Source organism: Heterodontus francisci, chromosome 6 (assembly GCF_036365525.1).
Source record: "Heterodontus francisci isolate sHetFra1 chromosome 6, sHetFra1.hap1, whole genome shotgun sequence".
In the NCBI taxonomy this organism is placed as follows: domain Eukaryota; kingdom Metazoa; phylum Chordata; class Chondrichthyes; order Heterodontiformes; family Heterodontidae; genus Heterodontus; species Heterodontus francisci.
In genome coordinates, this window is record NC_090376.1 from 71,215,468 (window position 1) to 71,232,377 (window position 16,910).

General features: G+C 43.8%; 1 protein-coding gene across 7 annotated transcripts in view; it reads left to right on the forward strand.

Annotated features, from left to right (window-relative positions):
• The window catches only part of rev1 (REV1 DNA directed polymerase), a 201,666-nt gene that overhangs the window by 106,587 nt on the left and 78,169 nt on the right, over positions 1-16,910 (forward strand). For all 7 annotated transcript variants that reach the window (XR_010975211.1, XR_010975212.1, XM_068033889.1 and 4 more), the window contains exons 15-16: positions 8,311-8,413; positions 11,176-11,338. Coding sequence is in view for 5 of the 7 variants with exons in the window: in XM_068033889.1 (XP_067889990.1) it covers positions 8,311-8,413; positions 11,176-11,338 (266 nt within the window). In the remaining 2 variants the exon portion in view is untranslated. The remainder of the gene's footprint in view (positions 1-8,310; positions 8,414-11,175; positions 11,339-16,910) is intronic.

Sequence of the window (16,910 nt, forward strand, 5' to 3'; positions counted from 1 at the left end):
ATTTCCAGTTTCTATGTCCTCCAGTGGCACCCAATTTTGAGCCTTTACATACTAGGCTACTTTTCATACCTGGCTTCTGTCTAAGCATCCCAGTCTTCTCATAGGATGCTGAAAAATAATTCCAAATGAAGATACTTTGTCCATGAAATTCGCATCCTTTGTGACAGATTTTTTGGCGCTTTGAATGCCATTTTGTCTCCAAAATGGCATCTGTGGTGTGCAAGTACACTTCTGGTGTTAGCTGCTCCAGATGTCATTTCAGTGAGGGTGTTGCCACACGTCTGTGGGAACATCTGCCAGAAGTATGCAGAGTTGGCACATTGACATCAACCAGCATGTAACACTGATTTGATGCCAGCGCTGCCATTTTGGAGCTCGTAGCTCCAGCTGGCACCGTATCTTCTACATGCATATGTGTTCAGGAAGGGTCCCATCAACTCTGCTTAAAATAGATCAAGTATTTGTTTGATTTCTATGGCTCTTGCTGTGCTTGGTGGTTTCCAGAGTTGTTTAAAACATGGCTCATGCTGCCTGACTTTAAAGATTCCATACAAACCACATGCTGCCAGACATGACTGCAGTAGTATGCATTCCCCTTGCCCTACTTGCATGACAGGGAGAATGAGCAGAAGCGACACAGAACAGGACAAACTGCTGGAAGTGTGGGGGGAAGGCCTCGCAGAAGGCCATGTCCATTCAGTGTTCAGGGAGCAATTCCCTTACCTGTGCCTCAGCGAGGAGCAGTTTGTCAGACTTCTCTGCTTCACTGAGGACATCTAACTGAAATTTGTCATCTGCTACAGCCACAACTGCAGCCTCAGATGAGGGCAAGAGCGACATTGCCAGTGGCTGTGAAGGTGACTGTGGCCATGAACTTTACGTCTGGCACCTCCCAGGCTGGAGCACTCAACATTTGCAACATCTCCCAGTTTTCTGTCCACTGTTGCCCAAAGGAGATCACGGAGGCTCTGTGTTATGAGAGAGCTGAATGTATTCCATTCTGTCTCGCCAGAGAGAAGCAGACAGAGTAAGCAAGCAGCTTCATAAGGATTGCAGGCTTCCCCAGAGTGCCTTGACTGCACGCATATTGCTTTGTAGGCAGCGTAAGTAAACTTTGAAATGTATTGCAACCCCAAGGGATTCCCCTTCCCCTGGTATGTGACCATGCGCAGCATATCGTACAGGTCATTGCCCCATTTTCTGGCAGCAATCATGATGCTTTCATATTGCAGCAGTCTGCTATGCCATCTGCATTTCAGCCACCACAACAAACCAGAGGGTGGCTACTAGGCGCAAGGGATATCCTTTGATGACATGGCTCATGACTCCAGTGTTAAATCTATGTACACATGAACAGCATGCATACACTGAAAGCCATGCTGCCGCATGAAATGTAATAGAACAGACCACTCGGTTACTTAAACAATGCTTCCACTGCCTGGATTTCTCTGGAGAAGTGCTGCAGTACTCAGCAGAGTGGGTGTCAAGATTTGTGGTGGTCTGCTGCATGCTGCAAAACCTTGCCATCTTGAGAGCAAGCCCCCTTGTCTGTAGTTAGCGTTGTCAGCTGTCCCTCAATTCAAGGATGACAGCTACTCAAGGTCGCAAGTTTCTGCCATGGATCTTCAGGTGATGAACAGGCCAGTTCTCGACCCGCAGATCTTTGGGCACATGGGGCAGTGCATCCCACGAGGTAGTGGGATCCGGAGTGCAGGATTTGCTTCCTTTTCTTTCCTTCTCTACTGCCACTCTGCCTCATCTTTAAGGCGTTTGGACCTGAAGCATGATGCAACTTGATGGACAAGCTGTTGCCATTTTGAACGATTGGTAGCAAGCTCCTCCCAGTCATCAATGTCAATGCTGCTGCGCTTCAAGAGAGTTTCAGAGTGTCTTCGACGCATTTTCTTTGTCCTCCCCTGAAACACTGGCTATTTGAGAGTTGAGAAAACAAGACCTGGGCGGGGGAGACAGTTTTCGGCCATCCGAACGCAGTGTCCAGTCCATCCAAGTTGGTTTTGCAGGAGTTTTGCCTGAATGCTTGTGGAACTGGCTTCAAAAAGGCCACTAACATTTGTTCGATGGTCCTCCCATTGAATTCAGCAGATGCGGCAGAGGCACTGCTGATGGAATTTCTCTAGCGCTCTTTTTTTTGTCGCTGATACAGTCCAGGTCTCACTTCAGTACAGAAATGTGGTGACAGCTACTCTAGACACTAGAATTTTTGTTGACTTGTGGAGTCTTTGTTGTCAAACTCTCGCTGCTGTAGTTTGTAGAAGGCTGAGCTGGCGCAGCTGATCGAGTGTTGGATCTCCTTGTCAATGGTGGCCTTTTGAGAGAGGTGGCTGCCAAGGTATGGGAAGTGCTCAACATATTCCAAAATCTCTCCCAACATATAAGGGAGGTGGAATATTTGGCTGACCATGTATGGGTTGATATGAGTTTTGTTTTGGCAACATTTAAGGACAGGCCAAGTCTCTCGTATGCAGAATTGAAGAGTTTGAAAGCGGCTTGAAAATCTGGTGCAGCGTGAACAACGATACAAGATCATGTATGTCTGTGGTGGTCAGTTTAGTTTTGGCAAGGAGGCAACTGGGGTTTTAGAGTTTTCGTTCCAGGCAGTATTTAATAATCACACCAGAGGGCAGCTGATCTGTGATGAGGTGAATAGCCACCATCAGGTAGATTGTTAATAGTATGGGGGCTATCTCACAGCCTTGCCTGACCCAGTCCGGATCTTGAAGGCGTCTGTTTCAGATCTCTCTCAAGACAGTTAAAGTCATATCATCATGCAGCAATTGCAGGATTATGATGATGTTTCTTGGACATTCAAATCTTTGGAGCACAATCCGCAGAGCTTTGTGATTTACTGAGTCAAATGCTTTGGTCAGGTCGATGAATGCAATGAAGAGTTCTGGTGGTGTTCTTGACGTTTTTTTTGGATTTGTTGGGCAGCAAAGACCTTGTCAGAGGCTCCTCTGGGAGGATTTCCTCAGCCACAGCAAGTAGGCGATTCAGGAGAATGTGTGTCAGGGTTTTCCCTGCTATGGACAAGAGGGAAATGCCTCAATAGTTTCCACAGCTTGATTTATCTCCTTTCTTGAATATAGTTAGAATTGTCGCATTCCTGAAGTTGGGGGTGCAGGGGGACGGGCCGCGGCAGGAGTTCTTTTTCCTCCCAAATCCATAGGATGAGTGCATGGAGTCTTGAAGCCCACCAGCTTTGAATACCTCAGCTGGAATACCATCGGGGCGGCAGGCTGTGTTGTTTTTAATCTGTTTGATTGTTTGTTGCAGCTCTCCCGTCGATGATGTTTCATCCACAGATTCTGCTACAGGGTACTGGTAGATAGCCTGAAGAGTATCAGCTGCCACTGGATTCACGATTGAGGAGTTGTTGAAGATCTTTTTTCCAACGTTGATGGATGGCATTGTCAGGCTTAAAGAGAGACCCCATCCTGTGAGCGAAGGGAATTTTGCCCATTTGACCTTGCTCTATAGATGGCCCTGGTGGCTTCAAAAAAGCTTTGCATGTCATGATGGTCAGCATGTTGTTGGATCTCTTGGGCTTTCCCTTCCCACCACTTGTCCTTTATGTTCTGGACTTATCTTTGGGTGTCAACCTTGAACTGTTGGAATGCTGCCTTCTTGACTTGCAACTTTGGGTTGTTCTGGCGGGCAATAAAGGCTGCTCATTTTTGCTCTAGGAGATCACATATTTCAGCATTGTTTTTGTCGAATCGGTCCTGCTGATGACGATGCTCGAATCCAATGGTCTGGACACAGGAATCTAGTACAGCTGACTTTATTTGTTCCCACTGTTCTGAAATTGAGTTGGATGCATGAAGATTTTCCAGATTGGTTGTGAGCTGCACTTGGAATTCCTCTCTTTGATCGGGCTGCTTTAGGGCTGAGACATTGATCTTCTTCCTCTTGGACTTTTGGGTCTTGCGATGTCTTGGTGCTAGGTGGATGTTCATCACCGATCGAACAAGTCGATGATCTGACCTGCAGGCATGGATCAAGTGATACAGACATCACTTAGATCTTTGACTTGGAGAATGACGTAATCCAGGAGATGCCAGTTCTTTGATCTAGGATGCCTCCATGTGTTTTTGTATTCTTCTGGCGGAAAAGGGTGTGTGTTATAATGAGACCATGCTGAGCACACTTTGTCAGCAGGAGGACATCATTTGCATTGACTTTTCCCATTCTGTTTTTCCCAATGGTTCCTCTCCAGACCAGGAAGGTGTGTCTCACTGAGGGTGGCGGCAATATCATCTGGAGTCTTGATAGCTCACGTGATACACTTGCAGTTCTTCTTTCTGGATGGTCACTCTTGAGATCATCCATGAGTGTTCTAACATTCCAAGTTGCAAAATTTAAAGTTTTTTTCTTTGACCACAAAGGTGGTGATCCTGCAGGATGTGGTTCCCCAGCCAGGAGAAAATGGGACAGTCTATTTTTAAGGCACTTTTTCTAACCCCCCTCTCCATTTGAGGTGAACAGAGGGTATCCTGAAGAGGACTGCTCAGTCACAGACGCTGCTGCCCAAAGACACCTCTGTCCCAACACAGGTGTCCTAAAGCTTCATGGATCTATCGCTTGTGTGCAGATTCTTGACTAGGGACTCTTAGGTTCACAGCCCTGCCCCGTCACCAATTCTGCATCGCCACAGGACTTGGTAAATGGACCCTGGTAAATGCCTGTGCATGACTTTGTTTAACATGGGGACCTTGGAGCGCCATCATTGTCACATGATCTTGACGCATTGGTGGTCAGATTTTGGTGACGTGTTGAACCAGAATAACCGGGATCACCTTGCTACTGTAGCCGCTTTCCGCCTTCGCAGTCAATGAGACACACAGTGTTCCTTTGCCTGTTCTGTCATTGAGGACTTTTTGTGCTGCACTTTGTCTGGCACCTCCCCCTGATCTTGCTGCCATGGGTGGCCCTACCAGGAGTAAGGAGCTCCCAATGGCATTGCTCAAGGGATCATCGGAGCGCATAAGCCTCTCCATCACATCAAGGTGCTGATCCATGGAGGGGCTCTCTAGCTATATAGTGACCAGTTGAGGAGGAGGAAGGGAGGAGGCAACCTGGTCCATGATTGACTCAACTATGGTACCAATGAACACGAATCCAATTCCCCATTCCCACAACTTGCCCTCTCTCTGTTACTGAACATCACAGCGTCTGCTTGGCTGCAAAATAAAAATAAAATCCCACCACAAAATAAGCATTCTAAACCAAATTATGAATCAAACAATACTGTGTTGCATACAAAGGTCAATTAATCATCCTTGTGCATTCCCTTAGTAACTGTCTTTCATGTGCGTTTGCCTCTCCTAGTGCTCCTACTCAGTGCTGCCCAAGTGGCTGCAGCATAGCCTGTAAGAGGCTGCTGACTTGCACTGTGCAGACTGCAGTTGGCATTATAGGACAACCTCAAGCAGCTCTGGGCCTGGAAGGCCCGGCTTCGGGCTGTACCATCTCTGTGTGGAAGGCAGCAGTGTGGGCTGGCTGGCTGACAGAAAACAGCAAGGGCATGAGCTGAGTGGCAGTGGTGGGAGGCCTAATGTTATCATCCTGAGAGAGGACAAAAGGTTCATACTCCACTGTGCTACTGCCACTTCCCTGGGTCGGCACCTCATCAGTTGTAGCAATGTGATGGAGGACAGATTATTGGACTGCTGTGATGCCTTGTCCAAGCCAATTCGAGCACTGGTATCCGTAGCTGTGATGGCAGCCGTCTGAGCTTGCGTGGCAGGAATCTGAACTTGCATAACTTTAGTCTGAGCTTCCACTGCAGCAGCCAGACATTGGGTGTCTTCTGCTTGTGCTGCAATGGAAGCTGAGACATCGACATCATGGTTAGCTTTGGAAATGTGCTAATGGAGTTGGCCACCACTTCCATACTCGAAAAGATAGGCTCCAAGCTCTGCGCATGGTGCTGTGCCAAGTTTGTGCTGGACCCATCTATGCTTCTTGACATTGACCATAGGCTTTCTGGCAGATCTCCCAATGCACCAAACATTTCAGTGTGTATATCCATCAGCTGCCTTCTGTAAGTCGTCCCATCTGAGTCCTCTGCAGCCGAACTTGTGTGCAGCTTTTCCCTCCACCGAGCTGGCACCTGTGCTACCCTTCCCCCGCCTCACCCCCCGCCCTAGCTGCAGGCTACTCATGTCCTGTGTCTCACCACGTGCAGATTCTGCCTCTAAGCTATCCTGTAAAGTACGGAGTTTCAGCATTTGAGCTGGTGGCTGCAAGTGACAGTGTTTATTCTTCCTGCTCTTACACCTCTTGCTGTTCTACTGCTGTCTGGCCAAGTTGCAGTTCTTGGGTATCTGAAAGGAAAGAGGCACAAGTATCGATGTGGTAATGGGAGGGGGAAAAAATAAGAGGTGCATGCTTACACTATCCACAACTTGTAAATCAGAAGAGATTGTGGGATAAAGGGCAAGCGGGATATGCAAGGACGGATTTGGTATGAACATACTGTCATCCTCAATGTTTTCAGTCCTGCCACTAGCTATGGCCTCCTTCGTGGCCACTACAGTGATGACAACCAGCATCTCCTTCATGGGGTAAGCAAGTGCAGCCATGCCTGTTCCCCGGCAATTAGGTACTGCTGTCTCCGGTTTTATGCCACCCTGTCTTGCAAGAGAGAGGGAAGTTTGTCAGTGAGTGTGGTGCAATGTTTTTGGGTGATGTGGCTATCATGGTTGAATTGCTGGCAGTGTGTGCAAGCTGTGAGTGTGAGGCTTGCACCAAGTGCTAAGTGTGTGAGGATAAAGTGAAGCTATGAAGATTAGGCATGAATCATGATAGCTAGAGATTATTTATAGGTGAGTGAAAGGGATGTTGTGGTCCCTTTTGCAGTGTGTGAGACTGGAGGTGCATCTGGTGGGATATGGCATTTGCAGATGCTATCACAGACCTTGACCACTTGTTTGAAGTTATTGAACTTTTTGCAGCACTGCATCCAGGTCCTCATGACTAGACTCCTGGTATTGACCTCCGATGGTTATTTGGTCCCACTGCCTTCATAAAGTTTGTCTGGAGGGCCTCCTGGTCCTCTTTTTATCATCTCTCCTCCTCCTGCACCAAGATCTCCAGTGCAGCATTGGAATATCTTGGAGCTCATTCTCTGCAAAGTTGTGCCATTCCTGTGTTTTCTCCAGGTCAGATTCACTTGTAGAATGACTGCCAGTGCCTGCTCCAGCCAAAATTTACCTCTCTTTGCAAGGTGCTTTAAGTAGTTCAGGCTAGCTTGAAGTTGCACTAGCCTCTCTCGATTTTGTGTCCGCTGCTGAGGTGTTCAGCCACTCAACAGTACACTTAGTGCCGTCTGCACACTGCAGTCATTTAAATTCGCAGGCAGCATGAAATTTGCTTGCTGTCTTCATCGGAAGCACCTGGCGCGGGTTAATTGCTCAGTGCGATCCCTGGGCCCATTTTTAGGAGTTATTGAATTTGACGGCCATTAAATTTAAACCTAGTTTGATTTGTCATGTGTATATACACAAGAAACACAGACTTCAAGTTATTTACAATGTGTCGTCCAAGTTACCCAAATCATATTCTTTTTTGAACTAGTTTTGTGGGTGGGGAGGTGGAAGAGAAGATTTAGACTGTTCTGGTTGAAAATCTAATGAGACAACCTGGGAAAGGAAAAAAAAGTGGGAAGAAACTTAAAATGAAATTATGTTCCATCAAATTCTCCCTTCTAATTAATTCTATGTATTATGATGTTTTTGAATCCTCAAAAATTCTTTGCTTATTTTATGTCAAAATTAGATGCATCAAGTTATTCAACTCTGCCGTGTAGCACTGAAGAACTAACCACAGAAATGATCTAGATAACAGTTGGGTGTAAGGCTTCCTGCTTACAGAAGTGCAACATTTTGATTTAATTATAGTTTTTAAGCAAGTCGCAATAGCTTATTGGAGATCTCTCGAGGGATTTTTTTTAGAATTTGCTTTTTCTAATGATCAAAGAGACACAAGGGCATTTTTCTGATTAGAACAAAATCATTGTGAAAATAAAACCCAAGTTTGTTAATTGATTTATTTTTAGAAGCTTCCTTTTAATATTGCAAACGTAAACACTTTATAGTCTTTTTAATTTCTTCTTGATTCATTATATAATGTTAACCATATGTTAAGGAAGTGGACTTTTAAAGTTGGTGGTTGTATTAATAACAATATAGAATTTTTTCAAAAGCCAAGTGGCTAAATGTGTTTTGGTATTGCCTGCTTCGGACTTTTATGCTAACGACTCTACTTCTCCAAATTTGGATTCTGCAGAAGTGTAACATTGGACCATGCAACAGGCAATGCAAAAATAATTAGCAGAGAGGTACTGCACATGTTCCATATGATGAAGCTGAATGTGACAGATATGAGAGGGGTGAGTTTAAAATTTTTGTTTAAAATTTGTTTCAACTTTCAAAAGGAAATTTGATAAATACTTGAAGGGAAAAAAATTACAGAGCTATGGGGAAGGGGCAGGGGAATGGAACTAATTGGAAAGTTCTACCAAAGAGCCAGCACTGGTACGATGTGCCGAATGGCAACCTCCTGTGCTGTATCATTCTTTGTTTTTCTGTCAAAATAGAATCAATGTTAAGTAATATTTTAAGGGGTCAATTATGCAACGACAACTGGTTCCTGTGCAGATGTATTTATATGGTACGTGAGTGAGAGAATTTTCTTTCTTTATCTGTCAGCAGTGGGTTGATCACATCTTGCTTCTTAATTCTTTCATTGGCCATGTGTACATATCTCACGCTCATCAGCCTTCTTGCACCAGCAGAAGGTCTGATTCATCATGAGCAGCACTGCAGGAGATCTATTAGTATTTAATTTGATTTGGAAGTATTTATATACCCAGCACCTTGATATATTCTAGTTGGGGTGATGTGCTAGGGTCACCCAATTTGACCTTGTAATGAGTCTATTTCGCATGAGTATTGCCAGTAGAATTGCTTGGTTTTCAGACTGAGCTTGGGCCATGTTTTGTTTCTTGTGCATTTCTGACAAGCTATTGCTAAACGTAGCTTAAAGTTCTTCAAAAATGGGAGGAGGGAATAGATGGTAAAACAGAAACCAAATTAGAGTTAAGCTGCTATTTAAAACAATGTCAAGCAGATGTGATGCAAGAGATTCTCCTGGTTAATACTGCTTATGCATATTCTATGCACGGAAATCGATGAGTGCAGAGATCCAACAAAAGCCAGTAACACTTAATATTTTGTGAAGAAAGATTTTCTTTTTGTGGCTTACGTCTAAAATTAAGTGTTTACCATTCATAGTACTTCTGGTTTTTCCCTTCTTCATTTAATCCATGATAAAAGCCTGTCTTCATAGAATTATGAGAACCTATCAATAATTAATATTCCAGAGTTTATTGTACTGGAATAGGGATTTTGAGCTGATTAAAGCAGCAGGTTGCCCCTATTATTTAACCAATTCTGTCCCTAATTCAAGATAATTATCTGCTAGAGTATTCATTATCACCATAATGATGTTGTGGCTTTCAGTGTTTTCAGACTTTTACTAACAGGTACAGTATCCATAATGTGTGAAATTCTAAGTATAATGGATGCAATATGTTTAATACATTTTTAAATTTCTCATCACTTTCATTCTCTTTGCTGAGAATGCACAAGGCTGTAAATCTGGCTCTGGCTCACTTCATATGCTGCCACAAGCCCAAGCTATCCAGTTTGTAAAGGCCATTAACTACTTCCCTATTTGTATGTGTGACTCTCATGTACCTGTTTTTTGTCTGTTTGAATTTGATGGTTTATAAAGGTCTGTTCTCAGTCTGTTGCTTTGTTGGTGGCAACAAAGCTGTACTTGGAGTTAGGGAGTGCGAGGCTAAAACTCAAGAAAGAGCAAGCTGAATCTTGAAGAGAGCAAGGGCAGAAAGATGGAATATTAGTTTTAGGGTGTGGAAAGTTTAGAAATGATCTTGAAACAGTTCGTAAGTAGTGGTATAAAAATGTGCAGCTAACTATTCGCTATATTGAATCGGTATGTAAAGAAAGTGGATTGCACATTTGAGCATCTAACAAATTCACTACAGGAAAGAGAACAAGCAAATAGAATAACAACGTTACAATAGATTTATAAGTTTTTTTCCCAAGGAACTTAAAATTTACATGGATGCCAGAAACTACATAATAATTGAAGCTAATTTAAATGCAGCACTATTTCTCAGTGAAATTCCAATGTGCAGGTTCTAATTGAAGGTTTTAACGTCAGGAGAAAGTTCTTTTTTTGCCGTCGAACATTTTTCTACATGGTCTGAATAAAAACTTTCTGCCTTCAATTTAATCAAATGTGTTAAATAGCAGCAATTACAACACATTTAAAAATTATTAACTATACACGATATAATGGGCGGCGCAGTGGTTAGCACCGCAGCCTCACAGCTCCAGCGACCCGGGTTCAGTTCTGGGTACTGCCTGTGCGGAGTTTGCAAGTTCTCCCTGTGTCTGCGTGGGTTTCCGCCGGGTACTCCGGTTTCTCCCACAGCCAAAGACTTGCAGGTTGATAGGTAAATTGGCCATTATAAATTGCCCCTAGTATAGGTAGATGGTAGGAGAATGGTGGGGATGTGGTAGAGAATGTGGGGTTAATGTAGGATTAGTATAAATGGGTGGTGTTGGTCAGCACAGACTCGGTGGGCCGAAGGGCCTGTTTCGGTGCTGTATCTCTAAATAAATAAATAAAAATTAGTTCAATGAAAACAGGGAGACAGCAAACTGCTGACTGACCATGTAAAACAATTTATATAAATTACTGGGTATTTTTTAACTAAGTGGAAAAAGACAGTATATTAAGTAATAAAGTTTATATGCAGTTTTTAAAAATAATAATTGAAAGTCTCATGTTCTAAGCACCTTAAATTCAGTGTTATGCACTATACTTGTATGTAACCCACAGACTTCCACCCCCGTGCTGCTAGTTGGCTCACTATAACAAAATGTGTGAACACTCCATAGTTTTTGTTTTAATTTACTCATGCGGTTTGTTAGCCAATTTGTTGTTCACTGCATTTGTATAGTTAAAACTATGCAATACGTGAATAAAATGTGAATCAGATTGTTTTAATCATATGGAGATGTATTTGAATGGAATCTAGCTTTTTTTCTTATTCTTTAGGTTGGAATTCAGATGCATCAGTTAATCCCAGACACTAAAGCTTCATTTACTCCCTTTTCTTCACTTGCACGGAGTAACTCTACTGGCGGGGCTTCGTGTTCAGTGATGGACCTTTTTCAGACCTCCAGAACAAAGAAAGCTATGGAACACTGGCTTTCAGAAGGTTCGCAAGTTTGGAAAAATTAGAGATGTCTACCATAAACCAAAGTGTGGAAAAAAGAGATGGAAAGGTGGCAGAGAGAAAGAAGGGGAAGAAAGGATGGAGAAAGTGAAGGGAAAGGAAGGAGGGAGAGAGAAGGCAAGGGGAGAGAGAACGGGAGGGAAGGGAGGAGACAGATGGGGAGAGAGAGAGAAAGGAGGGAATGAGGGGGAGGGGAGAGAGAAAGGGAGGGAATGAGGGGGAGGGGGAAGAGAGAGAATGAGGGGGAGGGAGAAGGGAGGGAATGAGGGGGAGAGAATGAGGTGGAAGGAAGGAGGGAGACAGAGTGAATGAGTTGGGTTCGGTTGAGATTATCCATATCTTTGTCATCTACTTTGGCTCTTACTGAACAGCCCTAGAACTGGAATAGGGACATATGTTGGAATGCAAGATAACCCTTCAAACAGTTTACACCGTAAGATGTTTGTGTTGTATTGCCAAGGTGCAATGTGTGCCTGTCAGGGAAAGTGAGTATTGGAAGAAAGAAAAAGCAGCAAAAAATGGTACAATCCCTGAACTTGCATAAGGCTTTTTACTTCTCCCTCTACGGACTCCAGCTTCAAAATTTTTAATGTGGCCTCTACAAAAGGCTGAAAATTGTTTGGCCTACCTTGAGTATGCCTTTCCTCTCACCTGTTGTGTACTGCCTTTTCCTGTCAGCAAATATAAAAGGCAGAGACATTAGGATTTTGAAGAACAGAGATAGGGACATCCAAGTGTTCACCCTACATTTCAACTTGTGTGAGAGCCAATGATTATGTAATATGCATATATCATTTCTGGGAAGTGAGGCCCCAGACCAGAAGCGACGGTGGAGGTGAGAGCGGGAACAGGCGAGAGGAGCCGGTATATAAAAGAGCGAAGGTCCGAGACCAAAAGCGGCGGCGGTGAGAGCGCTCTGTTCAGTGGAACAGTGGACCGACTTGACCAACAAAATCGAAGTGTGACGTCACAGGAGAGCTGTTAATTGATTGGTGGGTATTTCTTCCGTGTCTCTTTTTTTGTTTTGGCCAAGTGATTTACATCAGGAGACGTCATTTCAGGTTAAGAATACACTTAAATAATTTTTTTAAAAATTGAAATGCTGAGATCCAAATTAATTAATTAAATAGAATAGAGATGGTTGGGCAGGCGATGTGTTGCAGCTGTAGTATGTGGGAGCTGGTGGATGCAGGTGTGATCCACAGTGACCACATCTGCAGCAAGTGCTGGCTGCTCGAGGACCTTCGGCTCAGAGTTAATGAGCTGGAGTCCGAGCTGCGGACATTGCGACACATCAGAGAGGAGCAGAGTTACCTGGACACTGTTTCAGGAGACAGTCACACCCCTTTGATTAATTACATCCAATTTCGGCCGTGGTCATGAACAAGAGGGTGTGACTGCAAGTGAGGCAGGTATGGAGGTCCAGAATTTAGCTTTGAAGGAACCTCAGCCAATGCCCTTATCCAATAGGTACGAGGTTCTTGCTGCCAGTGTGGACAAGGGCACAGACTGCAGGGAGGATGAGTGAACTGACCACAGCACCGTGGTTCGGAGTGCCATTCAAGTGGGAGGAGAAGAGAGAAATGTAGTAGTAATAGGGGATAGCATAGTTAGGGGAATAGATACTGTTCTCTGCAGCAAAGATAGAGAGTCCCGAAGGCTGTGTTGCCTACCTGGTGCCAGGTTGAGGACATCTCTTCTGGGCTGGAGAGGAACTTGGAGTGGGAGGGGACTAGGAAAGAGGTTCTGCTGAGGGACAATGAGCGGCTCGGGACTAAATTAAAAAGCAGAACCACAAAGGTGGTAATCTCTGTTATACTGCCTGAGCCATGTGCAAATTGGCCTAGGATAAATAAGATTAGAGAGGTAAATGCGTGGCTCAAAGATTGGTGTCGGGGAAATGGGTTCCGATTCATGGGACACTGGCACCAGTATTGCAGAAAGAGCTGTTCTGTTGGGAACAAGTGTCCCATGCTGGGACCAGTGTCCTGGCGAATCGTATAACTAGAGTTGTAGATAAGACTTTAAACTAAATAGTGGGGGTGGGGGGTTCAATTAAAGGGAAGTTTAAAAAGTCGAAAAGTAATGAGAGAGCAGAGGTGCAGGGTAGTGAAGGGGCATACATTAATCAGAGTATGACAGGAAGGGGCAGAGAATACAAACATAAGAGTACAACAGAAATTAGAACCAGAGTCGGTAAAAATAGTAAAAAGTAAAAGCATGAGGCTCTTTATCTGAATGCACGAGGCATTTGTGACAAGATAGATGAGCTGACAGCACAAATAGAAATAAATGAATATGATTTGAGACATGGTTGCAGGACCAGGACTGGAAACTCAGTGGTCAAGGATATTCGGTGTTCCGGAAGAATAGGCAAAAAAGAAAAGGAGGTGGGGTAGCTTTGTTATTAAAGGAAGGGATCAGTGCAGTTGTGTGTAATGATATAGGTGTCATAGATCGTGATGTAGAATCAGTTTGGGTGGAAATAAGGAACAGCAAGGGAAAGAAATCACGGGTGGGAGTGGTCTATAGGCCCCCGAGGAGTTGCCTCTCTGTAGGACAAAGTATTAATCAGGAAATAATGGAGGCATGTAAGAAGGGCACTACAATTATCGTGGGTGATTTTAATCTGCATATAGACTGGACAAATCAAATTGGCAAGGGTAACATGGAAGACAAATTTGTAGAGTGCATCAGGAATTGTTTCTTAGAACAATACATTGCAGAACCTACCCGGGAGAAGGCTATTTTAGATTTGGTAATGTGTAATGAGGTAGGATTAATAAGAAATCTCATATTTAAGGATCCTCTAGGGGGAAGCGATCATAACATGGTAGAATTTCAAATTCAGTTTGAAGGAGAACAACTCGGGTCTTAAACCAGCATCTTCAACTTAAACAAGGGCAATTACAGAAGTATGAAGAAAAAGTTGTCTAAAGCTGGCTGGGAAAATAAACTAAAGGAAAAGTCAGTAGATGAGCAATGGCAGACTTTTAAGCAGATATTTCATAACACTCAGCAAACATTTATTCCAGTCAGAAGGAAGGACTTGATGAGAATGATGAACCACCTGTGGATAACAAAGGAAGTTAAGGAGAGTATCAAATCAAAAACAGAGGCTTACAAAGTGGCGAAAGCTAGTGGTAGGCCAGAGGATTGGGAATTTTTTAGGAACCAGCAGCGGATGACTAAAAAACAAATACAGAGGGAGAAAATTGATTATAAGAGTAAATTGGCAAGAAATATAAAAGCAAACAGCAAGCGCTTCTATGGATATATAAAAAGGAAGAGAGTAGCTAAAGTAAGTGTGGGACCCTTAGAGGATGAGACTGGGGAATTAATAACAGGGAACAGGGAAATGGCAGATAATTTAAACCAATATTTTGCATCGGTCTTCACGGTGGAGGACATTATAAACATCCCAATAATAATAGATGAGCAAGGTGTAAATGGAAGGGAAGAATTTGTAACAATCTCTATCACGAGGGAAACGGTGATTAGATTAGAGATACAGCACTGAAACAGGCCCTTCGGCCCACCGAGTCTGTGCCGAACATCAACCACCCATTTATACTAATCCTACACTAATCCCCTATTCCTACCAAACATCCCCACCTGTCCCTATATTTCCCTACCACCTACCTATACTAGTGACAATTTATAATGGCCAATTTACCTATCAACCTGCAAGTCTTTGGCTTGTGGGAGGAAACCGGAGCACCCGGAGAAAACCCACGCAGACACAGGGAGAACTTGCAAACTCCACACAGGCAGTACCCAGAATCGAACTCGGGTCCCTGGAGCTGTGAGGCTGCAGTGCTAACCACTGCACCACTGTGCTTGACAAACTGATGGGACTAAAGGCAGTCAAGTCGCCAGGACCTGATGGCCTGTGTCTAAGGATTTTAAAAGAAGTGGCTGCAGAGATAGTGGAGGCATTGGTCGGAATATACCAAAACTCACTGGATTCTGGTAGGGTATCAGCGGATTGGAAAACCGCTATTGTCACGCCCCTATTCAAGAAAGGAGGGAGACAGAAAGCAGGGAACTATAGACCAGTTAGCTTAACATCTGTCATTGGGAAAATGCTAGAGTCCATTATTAAGGAAGAAATAGCAGGACATTTAGAAAACATAATGCAATCAGACAGAGTCAACATGGTTTTATGAAAGGGAAATCATGTTTGACAAATTTGTTAGAGTTCTTTAAACCAATATTTTGCATTGGATATAACAAGCAGAGTGGATAAAGGGGAACCGGTAGATGTAGCGTATTTGGATTTTCAGAAGGCGTTCGATAAGGTGCCACGTCAAAGGTTATTACACAAAATAAGAGCTCAGGGTATTGGGGGTAATGTGTTGGCATGGATTGAGGATTGCCTAACACACAAAAGGCAGAGAGTCGGGATTAATGGGTCTTTTTCAGGTTGGAAAGCTGTAACTAGTGGGGTGCCACAAGGATCAGACCTCAACTATTTACTATCTGTATTAAGGACTTGGAGGAAGGGACAGAGTATATGTATCCAAATTTGCGAATGATACAAAAATAGGTGGGAAGGCATGTTGTGATGAGGACACTAAGAATCTGCAAATGGATATAGATAGGTTAAGTGAGTGGGCAAAAACTTGGCAGATGGAGTTCAATGTGGGAAAGTATGAGGTCATCCACTTTGGTAGGAAGAATAAAAAGGCAGATTATTATTTGGATGGAGAAAGACTACAAAATACTGCAGTACAGAGGGATCTGGGTGTTGTACATGAAACACAAAAAGATATGCAGATGCAGCAAGTAATTAGGAAGGCAAATGGAATGTCGGCCTTTATTGCTGGGGGGGGGGGGGGTTAGAGTTTAAAAATAGGGAAGTCTTGTTACAGCTGTATCGGGTGTTGGTGAGGCCTCACCTGGAGTACTGTGTATAGTTTTGGTACCAGTATTTAAGGAAGGATATACTAGCATTGGAGGCAGTTCAGAAACAGTTCACTAGGCTGATTCCTGGGATGAAGGGGTTGTCTTACCAAGAACGGCTGGACAGGTTAGGCCTTTACTCATTGGAGTTTGGAAGAATGAGAGGTGATCATATTGAAACGTATAAGATTCTAAGCAGGCTTGACAGGATAGATGTTGAGAATATGTTTCCACTGGTGGGGGAATTTCGAACTAGGGGCCATAGTTACAGAAAAAAGGGTCACATATTTAAAACTGAGATGCGATGGAATTTTCTCTGAGGGAGGTGAATCTCTGGAATTCTGTATCTCAGAGTTGTGGAGGCTAGGTCACTAAATGTATTTAAGGATGAGGTAGATAGATTTTTGAAAGCTTGGGGAGTCGAAGGTTATGCGGAGCAGGCCTGAAAGAGTTGAGACCTGGGACAGATCAGCCATGATCTTATTGAATGGTGGGGCAGGCTTGAGGGGCTTAATGGCCTACTCCTGCTCCTATTTCTTATGTTCTATATGACAGCAGTTGCATATTTCAGTGCTACCTACAAAGGTTGCCCTGCTGCAATATGGGCATATATGTGAAAGAGCTGTAAGGTTAGCACTTTTGTCCAGTG